Source organism: Alosa sapidissima, chromosome 2 (genome assembly GCF_018492685.1).
Source record: "Alosa sapidissima isolate fAloSap1 chromosome 2, fAloSap1.pri, whole genome shotgun sequence".
In the NCBI taxonomy this organism is placed as follows: Eukaryota; Metazoa; Chordata; class Actinopteri; order Clupeiformes; family Clupeidae; genus Alosa; species Alosa sapidissima.
In genome coordinates, this window is record NC_055958.1 from 21,118,741 (window position 1) to 21,142,022 (window position 23,282).

At 41.8% G+C, this 23,282-nt stretch overlaps 1 protein-coding gene across 1 annotated transcript in view; it reads right to left on the minus strand.

The window, feature by feature from the left end:
* The window catches only part of slc4a3 (solute carrier family 4 member 3), an 82,866-nt gene that overhangs the window by 46,876 nt on the left and 12,708 nt on the right, over positions 1-23,282 (minus strand). Inside the window, exons 3-7 of the mRNA XM_042065396.1 lie at positions 23,241-23,242; positions 19,413-19,496; positions 19,246-19,329; positions 9,107-9,267; positions 1,123-1,275 (exon numbers count right to left, since the gene is read on the minus strand). Coding sequence (XP_041921330.1) covers positions 1,123-1,176 — 54 coding nt within the window. The 5' untranslated portion in view covers positions 1,177-1,275; positions 9,107-9,267; positions 19,246-19,329; positions 19,413-19,496; positions 23,241-23,242. The remainder of the gene's footprint in view (positions 1-1,122; positions 1,276-9,106; positions 9,268-19,245; positions 19,330-19,412; positions 19,497-23,240; positions 23,243-23,282) is intronic.

The following is a 23,282-nucleotide window of genomic DNA, read 5'->3' on the forward strand; positions in this document are numbered from 1 at the left end:
TCTTACATAAGTTCCTACAGTAACTAACACAACCACCAAGAAGCGCACACTCCAGTGAGTAAGAGCCCTCTGCTCTCCGATTTCCCCCAGCCCATTAAAGGACATTCACTTTCTGTCTCGTGCATTGATACACTGGATTGCATTCTTCATTACAATACAGGGGATGGGGACAGGGGATACAGCTGCTCATAACTCAGAATATCAAATATAGTTTAAGATTTCAAGGAAAAGTAATTGCGCGCTACCAGATACTAAATCGGAGCTTAACACTTAAAATCAAATCCTTTATTAAACTGATTTTGCCATATCCATAAGCATCTAAAACATGGCACTGACCACAACCACCGTTTGATGAAAATGTGCTTACCTGACACAAAATATGCTTCCAAATGTGGCCAAATCTGTTAAGCCAATAGCATCTTGTTTTCCAACCATTAGACAAACTGATTCATGTTACCCCTGACAGATTCTAATGACATCTGTAAACACATATGTAGTCTGCAGTATTCCCACACACATATGACTGCACCCAGAGAACAGAGCTATGAAGTTACTATGGCAGATGGCACTGTTCTCTGCATGGCTTCCTTCTTCTCTCTCTCACTCACTCTCTTTTTCTCTCTCACATTGTCTTTTCCCCCTCTCTCTATCTCTATTTTCTATTTTTTCTCTATCACTCGCTCTCCTTCTGTGCCTCAGAACATGTGACTCGACCACCTTAGACACTGGTCTCCACTTGGCTGTTGCCCGGGCGACAGCATGGCCATGGTGCCTAATTAAGTATATTTAAGTCATTTTACTTTATCAACATGAACACTGTCACCCTCTGAGTGCACAATCACACGGGCTGCTCCTGAGGATCACTTAGCCCCAATAACAGAGTTCACCTCTTCAAAACAATATGCAGTATGCAGTATGCACTTCCATCCTCTCCCTTCAATAAATCATGACGGGAAATAAACACACACACACATTTTCCCCTTTCTGGCTTCTTAAATGAACAGTGTGATGGTGTGGCAGAAAATGCACTAGCTGATGCCTGAGCTGAAAGTGAGGCTGGGGGAGGGGTTAGGGGTGTTGTGTTGTGTTGCGTTGCGTTGCGTTGTTGTGCTGTGTCTTTACCTGATGCAGGTTGATCAACACGTCTGTCTCGGGGGCATGGCCTCCTGTGGCCATGGGGACCGTGAGGGGCGCGGCGGTGGGAGCTCAGGGGTAGGGGGATCAGCCCTTCTCTTTCACTGTTGGACTTCCAGTCAACCTGTGGGGTGGCATAACCTGCAGGAACACACAAACGGAGAGGGCAGATGAACAGGTGAGCACCACGGTACCTAGCCTATTCCTACCCACTCCATATTGCTGACCTCTACTAGAAGCAGACCAGCAAACCGGTGAAGTCTCTTAGTCTCTTAGTACTGAGCTTTATAAAAGTAAGGTGAGCAGCCGTGCTCATTTGGCTTGCTGTAGTGTAATGCACACTCTTAACTGAGAGCCTTTGCTGAGAGGGAGAATACACTCCTGCTATAGTGGCTCCATGACCCAGATTGAGCAAGATTAACAGTGGTGAATGGAAGGGAGGTCAACCATTTTAAAAAGGCAACAAAACAAACCTCAATCCTGCACTAGACCCATGACCAAGATAAGAAGCCTGGGTTGTTTGGCATTGCAGTTGAAGTACTTGACTCCCAATGCCGAGGCTGCAGTTTTAAACCTTGTGAATGGCCAATGCTCCCTGTATTAAAAGGGCCCCTGAGTGGGGGAAGAAATGAGGACTAACTGAGCAGTTTCTCCCATGCTGAGTCAGCCTGGATTTGCTTAGGACCCATTTTTAGACAGCTACATTCTGGCAGGCACTCTCAATTTTTTATCTCCTGCTCTAAATCCACTGACCTTGAAAGGATTGGGTGGAAGCTTCCCAGATGCAAAAAAAAAAAAGGTTTGCGAAGGAAAAAAAGAGAGTACCCAAAACCCAAAGACCTACTGCCTTGAAACGCTGCTAGTGGATACAGTACAACACAATGGAGCCTCTGTGATGCTGTGAGGCAGATGAGGCCTGTCTCCTGGAGCTGAGCAGCGCTACCTGACCAGGTGTTCACCAGCAGGATCTGATCCGGCACCGGCAGATCACAGAGCACCTGACAAATCTGCAGCTCTAAGCCTCCAGGGAAAGCAAAGGCCACTCTTGCTATCTCTCTCTCTCTCTCTCTGATCCAATACAACATGAGGAAGGATTATAACAGGGAGAAGATTAGGCCAGGCGCACAGAAATAAATAATACATAAATAAAAAAACACCTCACAGGATGAGCAAGCACATCTCGGGACAAATCAAGCCAATTTGAACCGCCTCATGAGGAGACATACACACACATGTTACTCATCCACCTCTGGGATCCACCACTCTGCAACTGACTTGCCATCATTAAAAAGAGGACCACAGGACAGAGCAGAGAGCAGCTGTGGCCATAATAGCAGAGGCCAGTCTGCGTGATTCAGGGGTGTGATGGCTGCTTTGCTAGTGACAGTGGGAGCGCTTAGCGCGGCTTCTGCCTCAGCCTCGTCACAAACAGCACTGATCAAGGGCCCGGTGACTCACTCCTCCATCTCAGGCTCGCTGTTAACCGCAGCTCAGGGGGCTGCTGCTGCAAGGAAAACCCGCGCCGTGCCAATGCCAGTGCTGGGATGAGCCACGCATCGTGCCATTTTATGAGCCTTTTTCGTCTCAATTTCTGCAGGGGGAGGGACTGATGGGAAAGAGAGACAGAATCACTCTGTTCCATGACTGTTTTTCATTCAGAGTGCAATCAGCATCATACAGGAACAATCCGCCTTTCATTTGTAGCCACGAATAAACCAAACAACCACTGCAGCAGATCGGACATTGGAACTTCCTAAACCTTCCCTCCAACACAGCCACAAACCAAATTGCGGGAAACATTGTATATTACATACTTTTGCAAACAAATGTATTATTTAACAGTGAATGCAATTTAAATTTGCACATAAAAATGGGTAATACACTGACATTGAAGTTTAATTTAGCTTTACATTTCTGGGTACTGGAACTCATTTACATATGAAATAGAATTGTTCAGCCCTTCATGGGAAAAACAGTTCTTTATAGGCATTTTTTGGCGACATTCATGATGTCACTGGATATTGTCTGCCTGTGTGTATTTATAGGCCCGCTATTCTTCAAGATGATTCATTTGGCCTCTGCAATTAGCCCATGTCTGAGTGGAAAACTGCTATTAATGCAGCACTACACACACAAGGCATCCTGGGAACACTTAATAATCCCAACGTTGCCAAAACAGACTGGGCTGGCTGGCGCTCGCCTGGGAAAGCAACAGGTGCCCCTCATCCATGCACACATGCCAGGCATGGCTGCTCTGCAATTAGGCCCAGGGCAGTGGGAGAGAGGGCAGGCCCAAAACTAATCGCCCCTCCTCCCTAGGACCCACTCCAGGGGCATGAGCCAGAGAGTGGTGGCATCTTGGTTAGCCTCAGTGTGTGGGGCTGGTGGCCTTGAGACAGGACTGTGCCCTTTGAAACAGACTGACAGCAGCAGAGATGACATGAGTAATTGGAAAGAGTAACAGCTGCTTCCTTGGACTGTCGGATATTATCCACTTCCACCTCCACTCAATAAATCTTCAAAGAACTCAGTTAACTAGAACTCTGCTTCTTGTGAAAAGTAAAAAAAGTCTATAATGACACACAGTGTAGGCTATTGGATAACAGGAAGTCTTGATGTCGTATTTGATTGTTTTTCCTGCCAAAAATCTATAACATAATCAATAGAAGGGCTTAGTATCATTCTGCCTTAGATTTGAATGTGCTACATAGTCAGCATATTTAGCAGAGTCAGCATCTGCATAGTCCATCATGGCTCATACATACACAAGCTCTCTTTCTCTCTCTCTCTCACACACACACACAGACAGATTTATGTCCTTCAGCAATGAGAGGAGCTCTGGGTAACATTAACTACCAGAATAGTACCAGAGTAGTAATAGTAGTACCAGAGAATACTCACATCACTTCACAATCATAGCACTGAATAAGCACACAGCAGCTGTAGATGCAAGAGTAGGAGTTGTAGAAATGGCCGCTTTGAGTCATGACCTGTCACAGCTGCAGCCACAGATATTCCACAGTAGCCTCGGCACATGAGGGTCACGTCCAAGCTCGCTTTAAATCATCGCCCTGCCCTCCACCCCATAGGTCAATCTCTTACCACTAATGGCTCTTTTACACTAGTGGCCAGACACATTAACACAAGGACACGCTCCCATAATGACTTAAAAGAGGGACCGAGGCGGTGAGCAGAGGCTTGCGTGAAATAAAATGCGCGTCCATGCTGTAAACACAACACAAATCTCCACCCCGCGAGTGTCCTTGAGGATCCACTCTGACTTAGGCTGCGAGGCTGCCCACTCACACTGAGGACCTCATTACTGCTCTGAATGACAGGGAAGCATTCCGCCTCACACAGCCAGGGCAAAGGAAGACCCAATAATGTAGGCTGCATCAGTGGTGCCGCGTACATTCCCCTGCACTGGAATCCCCTGGTCCATCGTTACCCTGATGGCCAGGGCTTCCTGCATGCACTTCCATGGCTACTTACGGCACAAGCCTATCTAGTCTCCAACTCCCTATAGCTTTCAGGAGCTTTTAAGCCATGCAGAGCACTTTAACCCCTTAATGAGCTTGAGACACATACCTTATTGTTTTCCAATAGACAAGAGCTTCCTCCTTGTTATTGACCAGCGGAGAATGTATCTGAGATGTCCACTGTAGCCCCTCCTCCCCTTCAGCAGCTTTGACCCCCCTCCTCCCCACCTCCACCTTAACCCAACCACAAACACAAATCAAACGCTCTCCCGCTCCCTATCACAGGCTCAGTGAAGCTTTGAAGCAGTCTTGTGTAGAATGAAGATGGAATGTGTGGTATTTGTGTGTGTGTGTGTGTGAAATTGTATGAGATTGATGAAATGTATACATCAGATGAAAACATCCTTTGGCTAACTTATAATATAAGTTAGCCAAAGGATGATAGATGCCAAACAGAAGGCACTATTAAGGTACAATGCCTCTCAAAACAGTGCCTCCCTGTCACAGTTAAGTCTGAGCTGTTGTTTAGTCTAATTTCATATCATACACCGTGAGGGTGTAATGGTTTACTGAGAGAGGAAAGCACATTACTGACATGATTCACATTCCTCCATGGACCACAGTTCTAAATGTGTCACTAGTGTGTGTGCAGCACTTAAGTAATTAAGGGGACAACATGTTGTAAGAGCTAACACACACACTTTACACAGACACTCACATATAAATACAGACGCAGTCGTAAATGCATATGAGTCTGAACATCATAACATCGTTGCTCCTGTAATCGTACTCCAGCAATGCCTGGCACTTAATTAAGCCCATATCAAACCAAAGTGCACACTCTCCCAGAACAAAAGAGTTCCCGATGCCTGCGGGCATCATGTTTCCTGTCTGCCGGAGTCCCTAAGCGCTCCTGTGTGCTCTCATGACAGGTGTGACAACCACACAGGACCCGGAGACCTGCAGACGGCAGCGTCTCTGCTCCACAAGTCACCTCTGTGGCAGCAGCTCTGTCTGGGTGGGGATGAGTGATGATGGAGGTGTGTGTGTGTGTGTGTGTGTTTGTGTGCAGGTGTGTGTGTGTGTGTATGATAGTACTCCCCTCCCAGGTCACCAAAAATGCTATTAATGAAAAGCAAGCAGTTATAATTTTAATTTAATTCAGCTCTTTACAACAGCCTACATAGGCCTTGGTGTGATATGTCTTAGCTATATTTGCTAGACCTTAACTCTGTCACTATGTCTGCATTCATTGCTGTGTCCCCTGGTGACATCAGGTTATACAATATTGGGGTTGCAAATATCTAACATGCTGAATGGAAATTGTGGCTTTTGTTTTCATTTGTACATTATTTGTCTACTTTCTACTTAATGCTGTTAATGAAAATGTAGTGGAGTTAAAACTATACATTTAATTTAAAAAAATGTAGTGAAGTAAAAGTATAAGTAGGAAGAAAATAAAAACAGAAGTAAAGTACAGATACTCCCCATTCATACTTTAGTACTGTACTTACGTATTTCTAGTTAGTTACTTTACATCTTTGTTCATAACACACAGCATTAATTTCATTCACTATTCATAATCTGGAAATGCTCAGGTACAAGGTAGACTCAGACTTTCGGATCCTGAATGCCAAACCTAACTATCCTAAAAGACATGTAGGTCAGGTGTGAAGTGTATATCATATTAATTGTGGCACACAAGATTGAAATAGTTTGTCCAGAGGGGACAAAATGCATCATACTACTGCAGCAAACAGACACACACAACGCACAAAGTTGAGAGACTTCATGAATTAAATCGCTGTGCAGGATGAAATGGTTTAACAAAGTACTTCCACAGTAATCTACAGTTGGATTCAGAAGCTACTCAGAGTAATTCACTAAGAGTATCACAAGGTTTCAAATACAAGGCATAGTGGTTCTAAAATGTCACCAATGAATTAACTAATATGTCTATTTCACTAATAGTACAATTACAAACTTTGGCACAGGCTCATTCAAGTAGAGGCTGCACTCCCACGGGAAGAGTGTGGCGCGGGACTTCTCAAAGTAAATGGTAAAACTAAAACAAGGGGCTACATTAAAATGTTTGAAGGGAAAATATCAGACAGTCTGCCGAGAGAACTGCCCCAATAGGCTCCTTTGGACCATTAAACCACACAATGATCCAAAATATACAGCCAAAAAAGGCAAGAAATGGTTAACAGAGAACAATATCAACATTTTAGAGTGGCCCAGCCAGAGTCCAGTCCTCAACCTGTCAGAAAAGTGAGAACAAGGCCAGAGTGATGGCAAATCATCATTCCTGTCTAAAAACCTGGATTGCTGCTAAAAAGATGCTGTCTAGAATCATTGTGGAGACGTGGAGAGGCTTGGTAGGTATTATAAGAACCATTTTGAGAGCTGTGATGGCAAATGAAGATTTTTCCATTAATTATTTAAAAAGATGAAAAGTATGAATAATTTTAGACACACCATTTTTCATAAAAGAAGTTTTTCTGATTCCATGTTTCTACCACATTGTCTTGCAACCTTTTGGCATGTGGCAGTGTCATTTTCAGTCAGAACAAACATATTGATAAAAAGAAAATCAACATTAAATCAATATTTGCCAGGGGTATGAATAATTTTGTTCTTAACTGTATACCTATACCTCGATCTGCTCTGTAGTATGATCTAAAAATGTTTTGTACTGCAACACAGCAGGCCATGTAGAGCTGGAGGCTGCGGCATGCTACACTTCCTGTGCTTGGGAGGAGACATCCGAATTCTCTGTTGTTTTAATATGCTTTTCTGATATCTCTTCTGATTGTATTTATGGGCAAACATCCGTCTCTGCAGGCCTGATCTGTGTGGAGGGCCTCTGGGTTGTTGTAAGAGGCCATGTGGCTGGGCAACAGAAAGGCACATGCTGCATGACCTGGAATTTGAAGACAAGTGCAAAGGCTGTGCTCTCTTCGATCTTCTAGTGCTCCAGGTTTGGTCTACCACTGCAGGTGGCCCAAGTGGACAAACTGATGTGAAGTTGGTAACAGTTGGTAACATGAAGCATTTATGAACATGCTTCCATAGCCAATGGCATCATAGGCTGAATGGATTAGTGTATAAAGCATGAGCCACAGAGTGAAAATGTGAATGAAAGACCAGCTATGTGGGTCCACTATCATGCTTAGAAAACCTCCCAGTTTAAACCCAAACTACAGTTCCTCACGGTTTAAACCGATACTACAGTTCCTCCCAGTTTAAACCCATACTACAATAACGGACTGGCGGCCAGTCCACATGAAAGATCTGTCTGGGTCATTTTCAACCGAGATAGCCCAGGCATCATAAAGTCCCAGCTGGTGATGTATGGATCTATATTTAGCCAATGTGTGGGTAGTAGACACAATGTAAGTGGTCATCAGCTGTGGACCTAGACACACTAGACACTTGAGAGAGCATGTCTGGTTGGCACATCAAATAAGATGTCAGCTGTGATTGACAATTGATGCACATTGTCATATCCCTGTGAATGAATGTTGTCAATCTTGAGAAATCATATGATCCACACATTAACACCCTTTCCCTTTCATATGACCTAGTGACTATCAGCATACAGCTTTCTCTGCCATGCTCCATGAAATGACAGTGACAGATATAGACAGTGACTAGTCATTAATACAGATGTTCTGAAAACATAAAACATGGCAAGCTACCTAATGTAGCCTACATAATACCCCTCTAGGCTCACCTACGTCGCCAAAATAATTTGCCTTCTGCATGTGTGCAGATGACAGTTGAGTTTGACAAGGCACCGAAAGGAAATTAGCCAGCTGTCAACGCACTATCAAACTCACGCTTGCAAAACTATATGCATTCTATTTGCAGCTATTAATCCGTTTAGGACGGCTCTACAGTCAACCCCCACAGGCATGAAGGCTACAATGTGGTTTTATTCAAAATCGGCAGTCCTTTGTTTCTACCCAACATGAGACAGGCGCACCATGTATCGTTTAGATTTTTTGTCCATCGTTGCTTCCTTAACGATTGTAAGTAATTGCATCGTGTTGCAGAATCTAGTAAAGATACTGATACATCATTCATAATGAATAGACAAAAACTCCCCCGCAGCTAAGCATGCTTCACCTGCTTCCGATTTCCTGTAAGCATATTATCCACACATCTCCAGATCTGTGCATTAATGCACGAACCTTACGCGCGGTTCGGGCGTTCTAGTAGGTATCGAAAGTGGACCTTGGCGAGTCTGTAAACCATCCTTACAACAATGCTCATGTTTCTAGTTCCTGCCTTCCACTCTGACACACATTTCCGCTATGAGGGTCTTGAAAGGAGGGAGCGCCTCCTCGCACCAGTATCCATGCTAGGGAACTTGATGGCTGTATCCTTCTGTGCAGTGCCGAGACACGCGTCCATTCCCCATCTTAGTGTGTGCATCTTACATCACGGCTTCCACGCCTCGCTTTCTGATCTCGTGTTAGCTTGCTTACCTGTGCGTTTGGAGTGTTGTTTGAGCGGAATGAGTCGGTGGCGGTGTGGTCAGGCAGAGCTGCAGCCGCAATGATCCATAGTGAAGGCTCTCTCCACCTTCCAGCTGCTTGCTGGCATCTACAAGGATGCTAGCTTCGGCCACGTGATGCTGAGGACCAACCTCCCCGTCCAAGCAAGAAGTCCAGCAGAAAATATAAGGATGACTCTCGTCATTTAGTTCAGTGTTGTTAAGGTGTGTGTGTGTGTGTGTGTGTGTGTGTGTGTGTGTGTGTAAAAATGGATTCTAGGTCCTTAGATAATATACTGATTTATCAGTCGTTATTTATTGTGACAATATCATTCATTATTTATTATAGTATTTTTGAAGATGACTATTGTTTTTGGACGATGGGTGATTACTAGGCAATAACGCTGCAGCCACACCCTAGGCAATTCTGACAAGTAATCTTCTACACATGTCTAAATATTTATATTTGTTAGTAACAACTTACAGTTGCCCCCCCTCCCCATGATTCTATACTGGAACTCAATCAGAGCAGACTGTCATAGCTTCGTCTTCATGATTCAGAGTCCATGCTACACTCCAAGGAGAATGCACCTCTTAGATGTAATAAGAATGATTTATTGATGAGCTGGCTGACAGATGAAGCATTCACTCCAGAGCTTCTCTCCAAAGTAGGACACAGAAAATTGCACTGACCACTAAGTGTCCACCACAGCCTCATTTGTGTTTGTTGCCTGTGTCTTTGCTGTGTTTTATTACCGGCCATGTTAATTTTGTTCATGGCTGAGTTGGCATACAATGTCAGTGGTAGTATATACAAACATTATCTTTTACTGATGGAAAACCTCAGAGCCTCAGTCCAGTAGTGTGCTGTATACAAAACAGTAATTTACCACATATAAACTTGAAGTGTATTATCACTTTTTTCTATCTTTTTGGGTCTTTTATCATTCTCTCAAAAATTGTGAGCTTTGATCAAATGTATGCTGAATGATGGTTGTGATATGTGAGGCTATTTGCAGTTTGCATGCAGGTGTTGAGCACATGAACTCTTCACAGCAAGTGGACTTGCCATAAAGCCTGCTAATGGGATCATTCCAGCTCGCCTCCCACCACCTCGACCATAGAGTTAAGCCTTTACTGCCTCCTAGTGGCGATATAGGGCAGGGGTCATCGAGTTTCCCCGAAGCTTTTGAATGGCACGAGTATTGTTGACTGAGACAGGTACCCAATGGATGTCATAACCAAACAAAACATTTACTTAAACTAAAATTTAGATTTGATCACCAGAATAAATAATGTATGCTTCAAATCCTACTGGATGATGAAATTATTCAAATAAGTCTGATAAACAGTTTTTGGATGTTGTCAACATTTGACCAGTAAAACAAGCTGACACAGAGTACTAATTTGCATATGATACTTCTATTCATAGAACACTTGGGGGGTATTCCATCAACCTCGCTAAAGGCCAAACCTGGCTTATTTCGATAAGTCTCGCTAATTTTAGTGAGAATTCCATTCCATTAACGAGGTTAACGTGAATCCCAGTTTGGTAACCATGGGAATTTATGCCACAGAACTAACCTGCTCCGTAGCAGGTTAACTTTAAAGCTAAATTAAGCTGTGTTGCAAAAAAAAAAAAAACAATCAGTCGGAAAACGAGTCCAAAAAGATGGTTCCGTCAAACTGTGCCCTCACCTGTAGCCTACAACTTCAAAAATAGAAGTAGCCTAGGCCTATAGAAATGTTTTTTACCGACAGTGCACCAAGCATGGGTTTACACATTCACTAGCTCCAAAGAATGTATGAAGATTATACGATTAAAAATGTTTTAACTTCACATGCGTGTGGTTCTAGGAATCATGCTACTCTGCGTCCTTTACGAACAGTGGTGGTGTAACGTGCAGCGAGACGGCATCTGAAAGGATTTACATTCTTGCGTGTTCGCAGGTTCGCTTCCCATACGAAGTATTAAGGCTACATTGTTTATCACCTTGATGATGGCATTTTTAGTTATAATTTTTGATGAAAGACATATGTCTACTGCTGATAAAGGGTCATGCACATTTGGTAGGCTGTTCAGTGACAGCTTTGCCAGTGGGCTATATTATATCTGATGCAAGCCAAAGGACAATTAGGCCTATTCTGTAGCCTAGGCAGCTAATAATTAAAACTGCTTCATGTGTCGACGATTGTTCATGAATGTCAAATCAACTATGTGCTACACAGATCAAAAACTAGGCATAAATTGAATCGAAAGCCATTGCATTTCAGATAATTTTATTTCAAACACTTTGGGACTTATGGGAGACAATAGGCTATTATGTCGATACTAATTTATTTTATGACCACCTACACCTAGACAATAATGTGGAGTGAACTCTTTTAATATAAGAACATAGTCTATAGATAGTTTTGAATATATGGCAAAGTTGTTTTTGAGTTTATAGCCTACTATTTATTCATTCACTCGTTTTGTTCAAGCATAGACTGTAGGCTATAGCTAGTCTATGTGTTCAAGAGTGAAGCCAATCAAACTCGCAATTGATTTCAAACCATTAGCATTGTTGTTTTAAATGTATGCTTTCATTATTCTCCAATTTCTGTAGGCAATCTATTTTTTTCTCTCGATGTTAAATTTGATGACTTTCGATGAAAATCCTGTAGATGGCGCTTGCCTATCGAACAGAAATCATCTAGTATTGTCTTAATTTTACGACATATCGTCTTTTCGTCAATCTGCTGTTTTGGTCTACTTTTCTACCTCGTGCACGAGCAGAGATAAAGCTGAACTAAACCTCGCTTGAATAAACAAGGCCAAGATGCGCTAACCTGAGTTAATGGAACGGCTTCAGCCCCAAGTGAAAGTCTACGCTAGTTCAAGCCAGGCTATTTCTGTTAAGCGCCGCCTTCATTAGCGAGGTTGATGGAATACCCCCTTGCTCTAGTGCCCTAGTGGTTATAACGTGTCAGCAATGATTTATTTACCTAATCACGTATTTGTCCACGACTTTTACTTACAAGCCTTTGAATTGTACTGAGAAATTGCACTAAATTTGCGCGATTCTAGGCTTTGTACATTATGAAGGAGTGTTGGTCAGATAAGTAGGCCTATATTTTGTTCGAAACAACAAAAAACAACACAATTATTAGGCTATTTACAAAATTGACGTCGCTAACTTTCTCCATGGCTCGCTCTATGCAGCGTTTCCGCTTTCTTGTGGTTGCGTGTGTCACGTGATAGATTCTGGGATCCTAATGTGTTCGTATCGGAGTATCAACCATGAATAGATGATAACAGCCTTCTGAACCTGCTAGAAGGTGTAGATGGCCCCTTCTAACCCATAACTATGAGGCTGATTACGAGTGATAACGCCCATTCAATCGAGTGATAACGTTCAAAGCGGGTGAATTTAGGCTAGATTAGGTCTACGCCCGGTGCTTCTGTCTGTTAATTTTGCGGCACAACTCCTGGAACCGTTAACCGAAAGAAAAAGAAACTAAATGTTTCCCTGATCAATGCATAGGCCTACTTCTTAATTCATCAAATATAGAGGCTTATTATACGGCTCTTCACAATGCAAGTAGAATGCTCCATTGACTTGAATGGGATTTCCGAAAGTTCTAGCGGTCATTATTTCTTGGGAAAGGACCTCTGAAAACAAGAATGACCGCTGTCAATGGCAACGGAGTTTGTGCTTGGAACTTCATTCAAAAGTGAAAGCAGACGGTTGATCAGCTGTGTTCTAAAGAATGTTTGATTCAAGTTCAGCGTGTGTTGCGAACTATTTGTTTCTCAGCAAAAGCCACGACGAAACGGTAACAAATGAGTGTTGAGACATATCATGGAGTTTATTTTTTCGTTTTGGCAAGTAGCCGTATAATAAGCGGGATAATGTATAGAACGCCGGTCATCATGGGAAAATAAGTCCCTTCAGGGCAAAACAAGACCCCTCCGCTGGCGCGTCGGGGTCCGGTTCGCCCTGTCGGGACTTATTTTCCCCATAATGACCGGCGTTCTATACATTATCCCTTACATAACATTAGCCTAGGTGGTAGAGTGCTCATTCAAAGTCTATGCGTGTCTGTGCAAGTGAAACTGACAAACTCGTGGGCTAAGCAACAATATTTAAAGGCACACCAGGCAAGCCTGATGCTTTTTCTCTACGAAACTCCCCCTCGCTCGGTCTGAAGCTCTTTTCCTTTTCTTTGCGTCTTCCGTCAAGGGTTTTCGCTGCTTCTTCGCCGGCTCTGCCATTATACACATGTTTGCAACAATCTCTAGCGTTTCGTTAGCCTGCCTCTGTGCTGTAAACTGATCCTGCTTCGGTCGGCGGGTAGGATACACCGAACTTGCAAGTGGGATATTCTTCCTACAGGCAGTAGGGGCGGGCGAGAGAGCCTTCATTCGCCCCGTAATGAGTCATTTAACCATATACCGACTTACGAAGATGATTAATTAATACGAAAACGTTGCCTGGTGTCCCTTTAAAACAATGAATGAAGTGGATTCCTGTAATGTTCATGAAAACAGTATAGGGATTGGATAGCCTAATAAATCGCGACTTGTTGTAGGCCTAACAGTAGGCCTAGTTTATATCGTCTCGCTGGAGTGCGCGCACAATAGGCCTAATTGTATGCCTACTTCCACAGCTGGAAGGATTATTGGTGCTTCACTCCCCTCCCTGAAGGTCATTTACACCTCCCACCTCACCCGCAAGGCGACCACAATTGTGAGTGATGCAAGTCACCCCATTCACAATTTATTTCATCCACTGCCCTCTGGGAAAAGGTACAGAAGCCTGTGCTCCCGCACCAGACTCACCAACAGCTTCATACACCAGGCTGTTAGGATGCTGAACTCTCTCCCCCCTCCACCCTCAGCTACATAACATCCTGGACTTTGGACCCACAATGGATGCCTTGTACTACTCCACTTGCACTACTCCACTTGTACACTTGCACACTTTGCAACTTGTTGTTGTTGTCCTGTTGTCCTGAAAACACTTCTGAACACACTTCTGCTGCTCTTACACTTCTGCTGCTCTTACATCACTTGCATACTTAGGTCAAACAGAACTACCTCAGCCATTTATTGGCCTGACTTTTGCACTATTATATTGACTGCCTACTGCAGTGGTCCACAAACTTTTTCTTCCAAGGGCCAGCTCACTATGCCTGGCTCCAAGAGAGGGCCAGAAACTCGGAGTAGTTCTATATCAGTAACCATTAGTGTTAATTTCGTCAGACGAGACGAGAGGAAATATGTTCGTCAACGACCTTTTTTTTCATGACTAAGACGAGACGATGACGAGACGGCAGTAATGTCCTGAAACACTGACTAAGACTATCTTAAGATGCATTATTGTTGACAAAAAAAGACGAGACTTAAATGTTTTGCATGAAATAAAAACTAAGATAAAATCTCTCTTCATTTTCGTCTACAAAATGAGAAGACAATATCTAGCTGTTATGTTTTCAAAATATTCCGAATGAGTTCATACGTTCAGCTTTCCTGTAGGCTAGTCTACGTGCTGTTGCTACAACCCTGTGGCTGCAACACGAAACTACATGGAACAAGAACACTGCAATTTCTGCCAGAGTTAGCAAGCTAACTACCTAAGCTTTATGCCACAATGCTACATACCCAGAAGTTGAAGCTTCTCTCATACAAATTAACATCCCCCAGAATGTCCATACGAAAATGTTCATCATGTAATGTCAACTATTTAACTAGTTAGACTGATGATGCAAAGTTTGCTAGCAAGTAAGCTAATATGGAAAGTTCCCTAGCAAGTTAGCTATGGCTAAGATGGAGAGTCTGTTTGGGGAATGTGTTGTGTTTGGGCGCATATCGCCATCTAGCGAGGCGGAGTAAAACATTAATACTTTGGCCTATGACAGTGTTTCTCAAACTTTTTCAGTTTCAGGACCACTTAACTAACCCTCACTGAACCACCTTGCTTATTGTCTTTGCACTTTGCTTATTGTGTGGATTCATACTGTATGATTTAAACTGGCATATCTTACATAGACAGTGTTGCAGAACTGATTTTACGTACAAGTTGGTTCAATATTGCAAACAACTTATCTATATTATATTTTACCACGTCTGCTCGCGGACTACTTGGGATAGCTTGCGGACCACCAGTGATCCCCGGACCACACTTTGAGAAACACTGGTCTACGAATATGACAGTGGTCCAGTCAAATCTTTTACTGTCTATGGTCAAATCCCAGCCGAGCTATAACTGTAGCTCGACTTACCTGTGCATGTAAACATACTGACTGACAAAAAATCTGAATGAGTAATTATAACAGACGAGTAACCCTGTGGACACACAATATTGTTTGAAAATTGAGATGTGTGAAACACTATTTGACTCAAATGGTAATCAGAAATAATTTGTTATAAAAAAAAAGACTAAAATGTGTTGACTAAAACTGACTAAGACTAAGATACCTTTAGTTTTCTTTTGACTAAAACTAGACTAAAATGACAAGACTTTTAGTCGACTAAAACTTGACTAACAAAAATGATATTTGAATGACTAAATATGACTAAGACTAAAAAGGACATTTCGTCACAAGACTAAGACTAAGACTAAATTAAAAATAGGTGACAAAATTAACACTAGTAACCATAAATAGCTTAGTGCTGTGAACAACAGCAGTCTACCTTAGTTGAATATTTTATTACATTTAATCAGGCTATTGCAATTTAATACCATTGTTAGCTGTGTTTATATCGTCATCATGCCATATCAGTGTAAAATTAAATAATACTAATAAAAAAATGTTTGCATTCCCAAAAGTATTAGCAGGGAGTCCCAAAAGTATATTTTATTAAAAAAATGTGTGAACTCTGAATTCTGTGTCTTTGCATACACAGCTCAAGTTTGCATACTTGAATCACTGAATGCATTTCTTAAGTTGTTAAGTTACTATTGCGTGGACGGAATGCCTTCTGTAACACAACACAATACTTCTGTAGACGAAATTGAAATAGGATGCACAGAATGATGTGTGTAGGTGCATTCCGTATTTACGTAGACAGAATTACTTTTGACCAAACATTTAGTCTACGACAGTGAATACTGCATTCAGCATTATGTCCACGAAAGGAAAAGGCCACCAGTCAATTTCGTCCACGAAATGATGTGCTCTCTTCAGTGTTTCGTGGACACAATGCAAACCAATTTGTGCATTCCGTGGACAAAAGGCGTTATGATGTAACATGGTTTCGTAATGAATATATGTATTTCGTCACACGAAAGTCATTCTGTCCACGAAATAAGGCATGTTACATTTGGCGCCCCAGAAGTCACACCTAATCTGTTCCTATCATTCTCTAAGGCCTAGTTCACACGTACCAAACCGATCTTTTTTCCCTCCGTCTTCCCTGGAACCTTATCAAGAATATTTGCCAGCTGATTCTAACTAGACAATGTAATTTCGAGGAAATTACCAGTGCATGAAAATGCAAAACATACTGTATATTAATATAAAATGCAAAACAGTTTTTGGAAACAGTTGACAGGCGCGTAGCAAGCGTGGGGGATGTGGGTGTTATAACGTACACACTTTTGCCAGGATTGCCAACTCTCACGCATCTGGCGTGACGTACGTTTTCAGCACCAATCTCACGTTCACGCAAGAATTGTCACGGCAAATCCATTTTTTTTTTTTTTTGCAATCCGTTCATTTTTTGTTGATGATTAGACTAGGCCACAGCATTGTTTCTAAATGACAGAGAACGAGTTTAAGGCATAAACATGTCTTTAGACCAACAGCAGGTATGGTCTAATATCTGCCTATCGTTCTCAGCGCAGTTTTCTCTGATTGTTGATTCGCTGACTATTCCGATCCGCAACACCTTCACAGAACACGCTGCTATTTAGACATATAGGCTAGTGACAAATGGTCAGAAAGGGCTTTAGTTTTTGAGATACCCCTACCGGAGGTAGAACTAAACCCAACAATGTTTTTCCTCATCTCTAAGGTCTCCCATATATGAAATGGGTTCTTGGCTAAAAATATTTTACTGCCAAGATTGTTAAATTAACAGATATTTTTATACACCCCAAAACCAAAAAAGGACTAAAATATAGCCTGTCCGTGTTGGAGTTAAGGCATATAAATTAGTGCAGATCAATTACACAAGCTCTGAGACCTTTGAAACTTGGCATGTTTATAGTCAGGAAGTTGCTTTACCTACTAGAAAAGACTGGATGTGAATATCTTGATGTATGGAATGAGTAGAGACATGTAAACATACACCTAAAACATGCAAAAAATTAATATCTATGCAGAATGTTTTCATTTACTTTGTGGCTGCTTTGCCAGGGATTATCATAGAAACACATATGATGGCTTGTTGGAAAGGTGGGGTTGCACTGAATCCAACAATACCAAATATGTAAATATAGTATGACAAATTAGGATGTTCCGTCACTCAATGTATGAGGTGTCCAAAATGAAAGAAAACAGAACACTGGCAAAATACAGTCTCAAGTCCAAATCACATTATCAGTGGTGAGAAGAATGTTGACCAATTTATTGTTACTGCAAGGTAAGTGCTGATCTACATCTACATTTAATAATGATACATTTCATATGAAACACAGATCCAATTGAATCAGGTTAACATTGGAATGAAACACCTTTATATACATGATAAAGTTTCATATCATGTATCATGTAGAGCGAACTACTGCAGTAAGACAAAAATCAGTAAGCAGCAGCAAGTTGCAAATGTTGAGAGTGAGCACATCTGCACCAAGAAGGCTGAGTAGGGTTGATACAACATCATTTCAAATACGGAGAGATTGTTTCATTTGTGGGAAGGCCAGCTCTAAACCAGAACCTCTGACAGCAATTTCAACTGGAACAGGCGAAGTACCAGAGACAAGGTCCTTCGGGCAGCTTCTGAGAGGCTTAATGAAGATGTGACCTACAGCTAAGAATTACCAAAGCATGCAGGAAACGAGTTGAGACTGATACAAAAATATATTTATTATCCAAATTGTCAAGTGTCACCAGCAGTCTCTAGAACAAGACTAATAAAAACATTCCAAATGTATTAATTCAATATCCTAAAAGTTCTGTATACATATAAGTCTTTAAAAAAACGATAATGACAGTTTGGTAGGGCACTCAACATAGGCTTCAAGTTTACAAAGAGCCTCCAAAGATCAACCAGGACGGGGTCTCCTCACAATAAATAGTGGCACACAGGACACAAAAGAAAGGGAAATGTACGATTTACAGCACAGCAAAATGGCCTGGGCCAAGGTAAGGTGCACTACAAGCTGAGCAAACAAGGTGACCACAGCAAACACTTAGGAGTGAGGAGCCCTGCTTAAGATTATTACCTTCTGGGGATTAATGTAGTACTTAAAGCTTAGGTCTGAGGGTATCACAGCTACTATAAGAGTCTGCTAAATGTTCACAGTGTAAGTGTACTAATTACAGAGTTATAGCAAATCTAATTCAACCTATACAACGAGTCATAGAACCCTATGGCTCAGGAGTACCAGTTTCCAGTATGGATGCGCTAAGTCAATGGGTAAACCCGTTAGTAAATCTATGAACTAATACCGCCGGGAGCATATAGACCCTATGCCCGGGAGTAACAGTCTCCCGTATGGAAATACCGTGTGAATGCACGAAGCAGCAGTCAGTGATTCTATGAACTAATACAGCCGGAAGCCTAGACACTATGCCCTGGAGTAACAGTCTCCCGTATGGAAATACCGTGTGAATGCACTAAGCAGCCGTCAGTAACTCTATGAACTAATACAGCCGGAAGCATAGACACTATGCCCCAGAGTAACAGTCTCCCGTATACTTATGGTAGTATGGTACTCATCTATGATTTCAAGGTTTAGTTTCAACATTGGCCCGTTGCAAGGGATTGCGCTGTAGCCTAACATAGGCCTTCAAACACCAGTATGGACAAAATCAGTGTGGCACTCAGTAAAAGAAACAAACAGAACGAAAATAAACCAAGACAAAACAGTGGCTATTATCACTACCAACACAGTCATTCCTAAAACAGATACAACCATAGTTAGTAAACTACAACCATGCGCTATGAATGCAGTAGGTGTAAACTTCAAATGTTTGTACCTGCTCCGTCATGGCAACGCTGTTGACATAAACTCCCGAACCCTTGCGTAAAGCAGTCCAACCTCCGTGTGGATGCAGCTCACACTGAAACAGTTGTTAAAAAGTAGCAGTTGTTACGACTGAACTGATGTTAGTTAGTGCACTTAGAACAAAACGGGAGGTCATACCTAATAATGGACACAGCAAGGGTACGGAACCTCCAGTGTTCGTTTGGCATATCCCTTGTCCATCAACGTTACTATGCGCCCAGTCTAAAAGCATTCGTTAGGGTTAAAACACTTTTGACTACCACAGCTACAATACATTTCTATGTCTGCTCAAACATAAATAGCATACCTGTGTGCAGGGATTAAAGTGAAAAAAAAATTGTTTGACTGAACTTTTTTCAGGCCATAAGTCATACGTTGTTCATATCTACCTATAGAGATAGCACCCCTTTTGCGGTCGCGACCTATTGGTTTTTAATGTACAAAAAGATGCAAACAGCAAAGTAAAGGGAGTATTCGCCTTATTCACACGGCGGTTATTGTTTAAACCAAAACGAGGCTACAGGGTACACTTACTATAAAATTAATGCCACCTACAGGTGAATGTATAGAACATAACAATCCTATGGTTTGTGTACCCTGTAGCCTTGTTTTAGCCGCCAATGGCCACCATGTGAATAAGGCGAATTGAGAGTGTTCTTGATTGAGATTGAGTTTTCCTGATGAACAAAAATATATTTTAGTACCATCCCTGACCATTGCGGATTAGCCATTGCTGTTCTTTTCTACTGCAGCAATATTGTAGAAAGGCTTTAACACACTCTTATTTAATTACTTCAGGCCAAAAGTGTTTAAAGGGGAGAATTTTTTTCTTGTTAATATGCAATTCTACACCAAGTAAAATCTATAAAATGAAGTTTGCAAGACTTCCCATTTCCTCATCAAAGTAACGAATCAGAACATTCTAGATATTGTTCATATTTCCATTTGTTGCCTCATCCGCATTTAATGAAAACATGGTAATTTTGAGTTTTACAGACAACTCAGTTTTCCAATGAGCAGCAATACTGTGTGTGCTCATGCAGGAGGTCTGCGCATTTGATAACGACAATCTGGAGACGGTGCTTTTGTCTTCAGCAACAGATTGTATAAGGTTGACAAAAGGGTTGCGATATGGTGAGGGACAGGTCGTGTTGCGCTATGAAAGAACATGCGTAGCCTAAACGTAAAAACGGTCAGCCATAGATAAACGTACCCTACCTCTGTCGTGGCGGCAATCACTGGTTACGTTAAACCATTTGAAACAAGTAGGACTGTAAATGATGGTGACTATGGCTAACGTCACTTCGGATCAATATAGCAGAGCCCTTTTACTTTACCTATCAACTGGCTAATGCTAGCATGATGTAGCATGCTATGAGCTAATATACTTAGCATCTACGAAAGAACAGAACATATCTTTTTTCACAAAGAATCTGTCACAACTAACAACGATGTCTCTTACCAGCAACTACACAATGTATGACTATCAATATGTATTTAGTCAGACTGTGATAAGATATAGCCTAATGATAATAACAGCAACACTTATTTAGGTTAGATTATGTGTCGAAATCAGGTGTTGTTAAAATAAGTGAGCGATGACGCGGTAGTGTCTGCAGCCTAGACGGTAAAACATAATGGACAAAGCGTTGTGTCTGCAGCCAGCCAGCTGTCAATCATAGGTGTAAACACGCCCTTTTAGATTTGTTAATATAACATTAAAAAAAATAATTCCAGCGAGAAAAGAAAAATTGTGTGTATTGAAGCATCTTGAAAACTATTTTTTCGAATAAAAAGTTGTTGATACAAAAATAGTTTTAGATGAGAAAAGTGACACGGAAAGTTGGCTACTTGTCCATTGAAATACATGGGGATGGGTGGAGTTACACATTGTACTGCAGCCAGCCACCAGGGGGCTCTGGACTAACGCTCGCATCACTCTTAACAGACGGCACACTGTCCAGTTCTATATATACAGTCTATGCCCCAAATCAACAACAGCTCCTGCTGCAGGCTACAAGATAGATCCAAGGTCTAACAAGAGCCAAGGAGCAGGATCGGAGCACTCAATGCTTAAAGTGATTTTTATTAGTGCAAACTGACTAACGTTTCGACGCCCATGCGTCTTCTTCAGAGTCAAAACCAAAGATGATGATGTACAACTTTGAATTCTTTCATGCCCAAATCTCTTTGCATACGATACCAAATACCATAAAATGCCTTGCACACTACATATCTAAATGAAATATTCACCCCTTGCAGACACGTGACTTCAGTCATGTGACGGCTCCATGCTGGACGGCAAATTACATTATGTCATAAAGATTATGATGAACTGAACACCATTACTATAACATCTTTGTAGTTCAATGTATTGCTGTTTGGGGTCTGATAGTCAAAGAAGATGCCAGTGGTGTTGTTAGATGAAATGGGTCATGATCGCAAATGTAAAGTTATTACTACTGTAATTAACATTATGGTAAATGAACACCCATAAGTATTTCTGGACTAAAATATTGCAAAGCGATTTGGTTACTTTATTTGTCTTGCTTTTATCAGTTGTAACATAGTCAAAACGTTAAGAATGTCATATCAGAACATGAAATAATAACTAGCTGCCACACTTAGAAGCTAGCTATTCTAGCTAACGTTTATCGTAGCTCATAGTGCTAGGGCTAATGTAACTCGTCAGTTTGTACGTTGCCCAGCGAATAAACTTACTTCTTACATGTCTTAAGTTAAAGAATTGAAAGAAATAGGAAATTTAAAAAAAACTTGAACGGTATTATCTGTTTACATTCAGATCTTGCCAAAGACTTTGCCTAAGTGCTATCTGCCGTCCTGTTCAGAGTCTATGGTTGCTATAGCAACCGCTGCTGTGCTTCATACACTGAGATAAGCATGCCGAAACACAAAGAAAACAAACCAAAATATATCTATGCAAGAACATGGGATGTTGTTGTATTCCAAACAATAAGCCAACAGTCGTGGAAGGGCATTAACGGTTAAATCTCACTATAATCTCCTAGCTGTGCGATATGTCCCATTACAACCCATTGATTTGATTTGTGTTCTTGCCGTCCACTAGGCTATTTTGCTGTGGCGCGAACAAAACGTGACGTCACTTGCAAGGGGTGAATAGCAGAAGCCATAGAAAAGAATAAAAAAAGCAGACCAATGTCTATAACAAAGCCTTTATTAAGCTCACTGAAGACATTGATAAAACAGTATGTCCAAAGGTATGAAAGTGAGGACTCTCAACTCGTTCACTGATAGCTATGAGAACATACTAAAGACCATTGCTGAGCAAGAAGGTGTGTCAACACAAGAAATATAGATCAAGGACAGTGGTGTCTACATCCCAACTGTTCTCACTTGAGACGCTGAACATGGAATTGTTGATGCAGCCATCAACAACTTTTACCAAAATGAAGACACCCTGGATGGGAAGCATACAACTCATGTTATGGCATCGTTGTGTTCCGAAGAGGCCAAGTCTCCACAGAAGATAAATGCCTATAGCACAGGTTCCACAGAGGTCCCTCACCACCTTAAACATGTTTGATATGAATGGAGATAAACTTTACAGGTACATTTTGTCCATTCTTTTGTCCATTCTCATGATGTATCAAAATGGGAAGTCCCAGTGTGATTGGCGTATGGATGTGACAGCTCTGTTCAATGAGATCATGACAAATTGCGATAATACACAGATTCTCCTTTGAAGCTGGGTCATCATTAACCTGACTCTCGCTAGATGAATTTAGTTCCGCCTAGCTCCACTCATCCATCTGGGATCGATCCATTGGAGTGGTGCTTCAGAAGGCTGGGCCTTATTAAAAAATCCTTGCATAGATTGGATAAGCCACTTGTCCGTCATCTATTGACATGCTACTTCAACCACTCACATCGAAGCCAACCCGTGACGCTGAGAACAGTCTCACAGTCGCTTCTACGCTAGGGCACATCTATGAAACTCCCACTCCTGATTGGCTCTACCATACAATC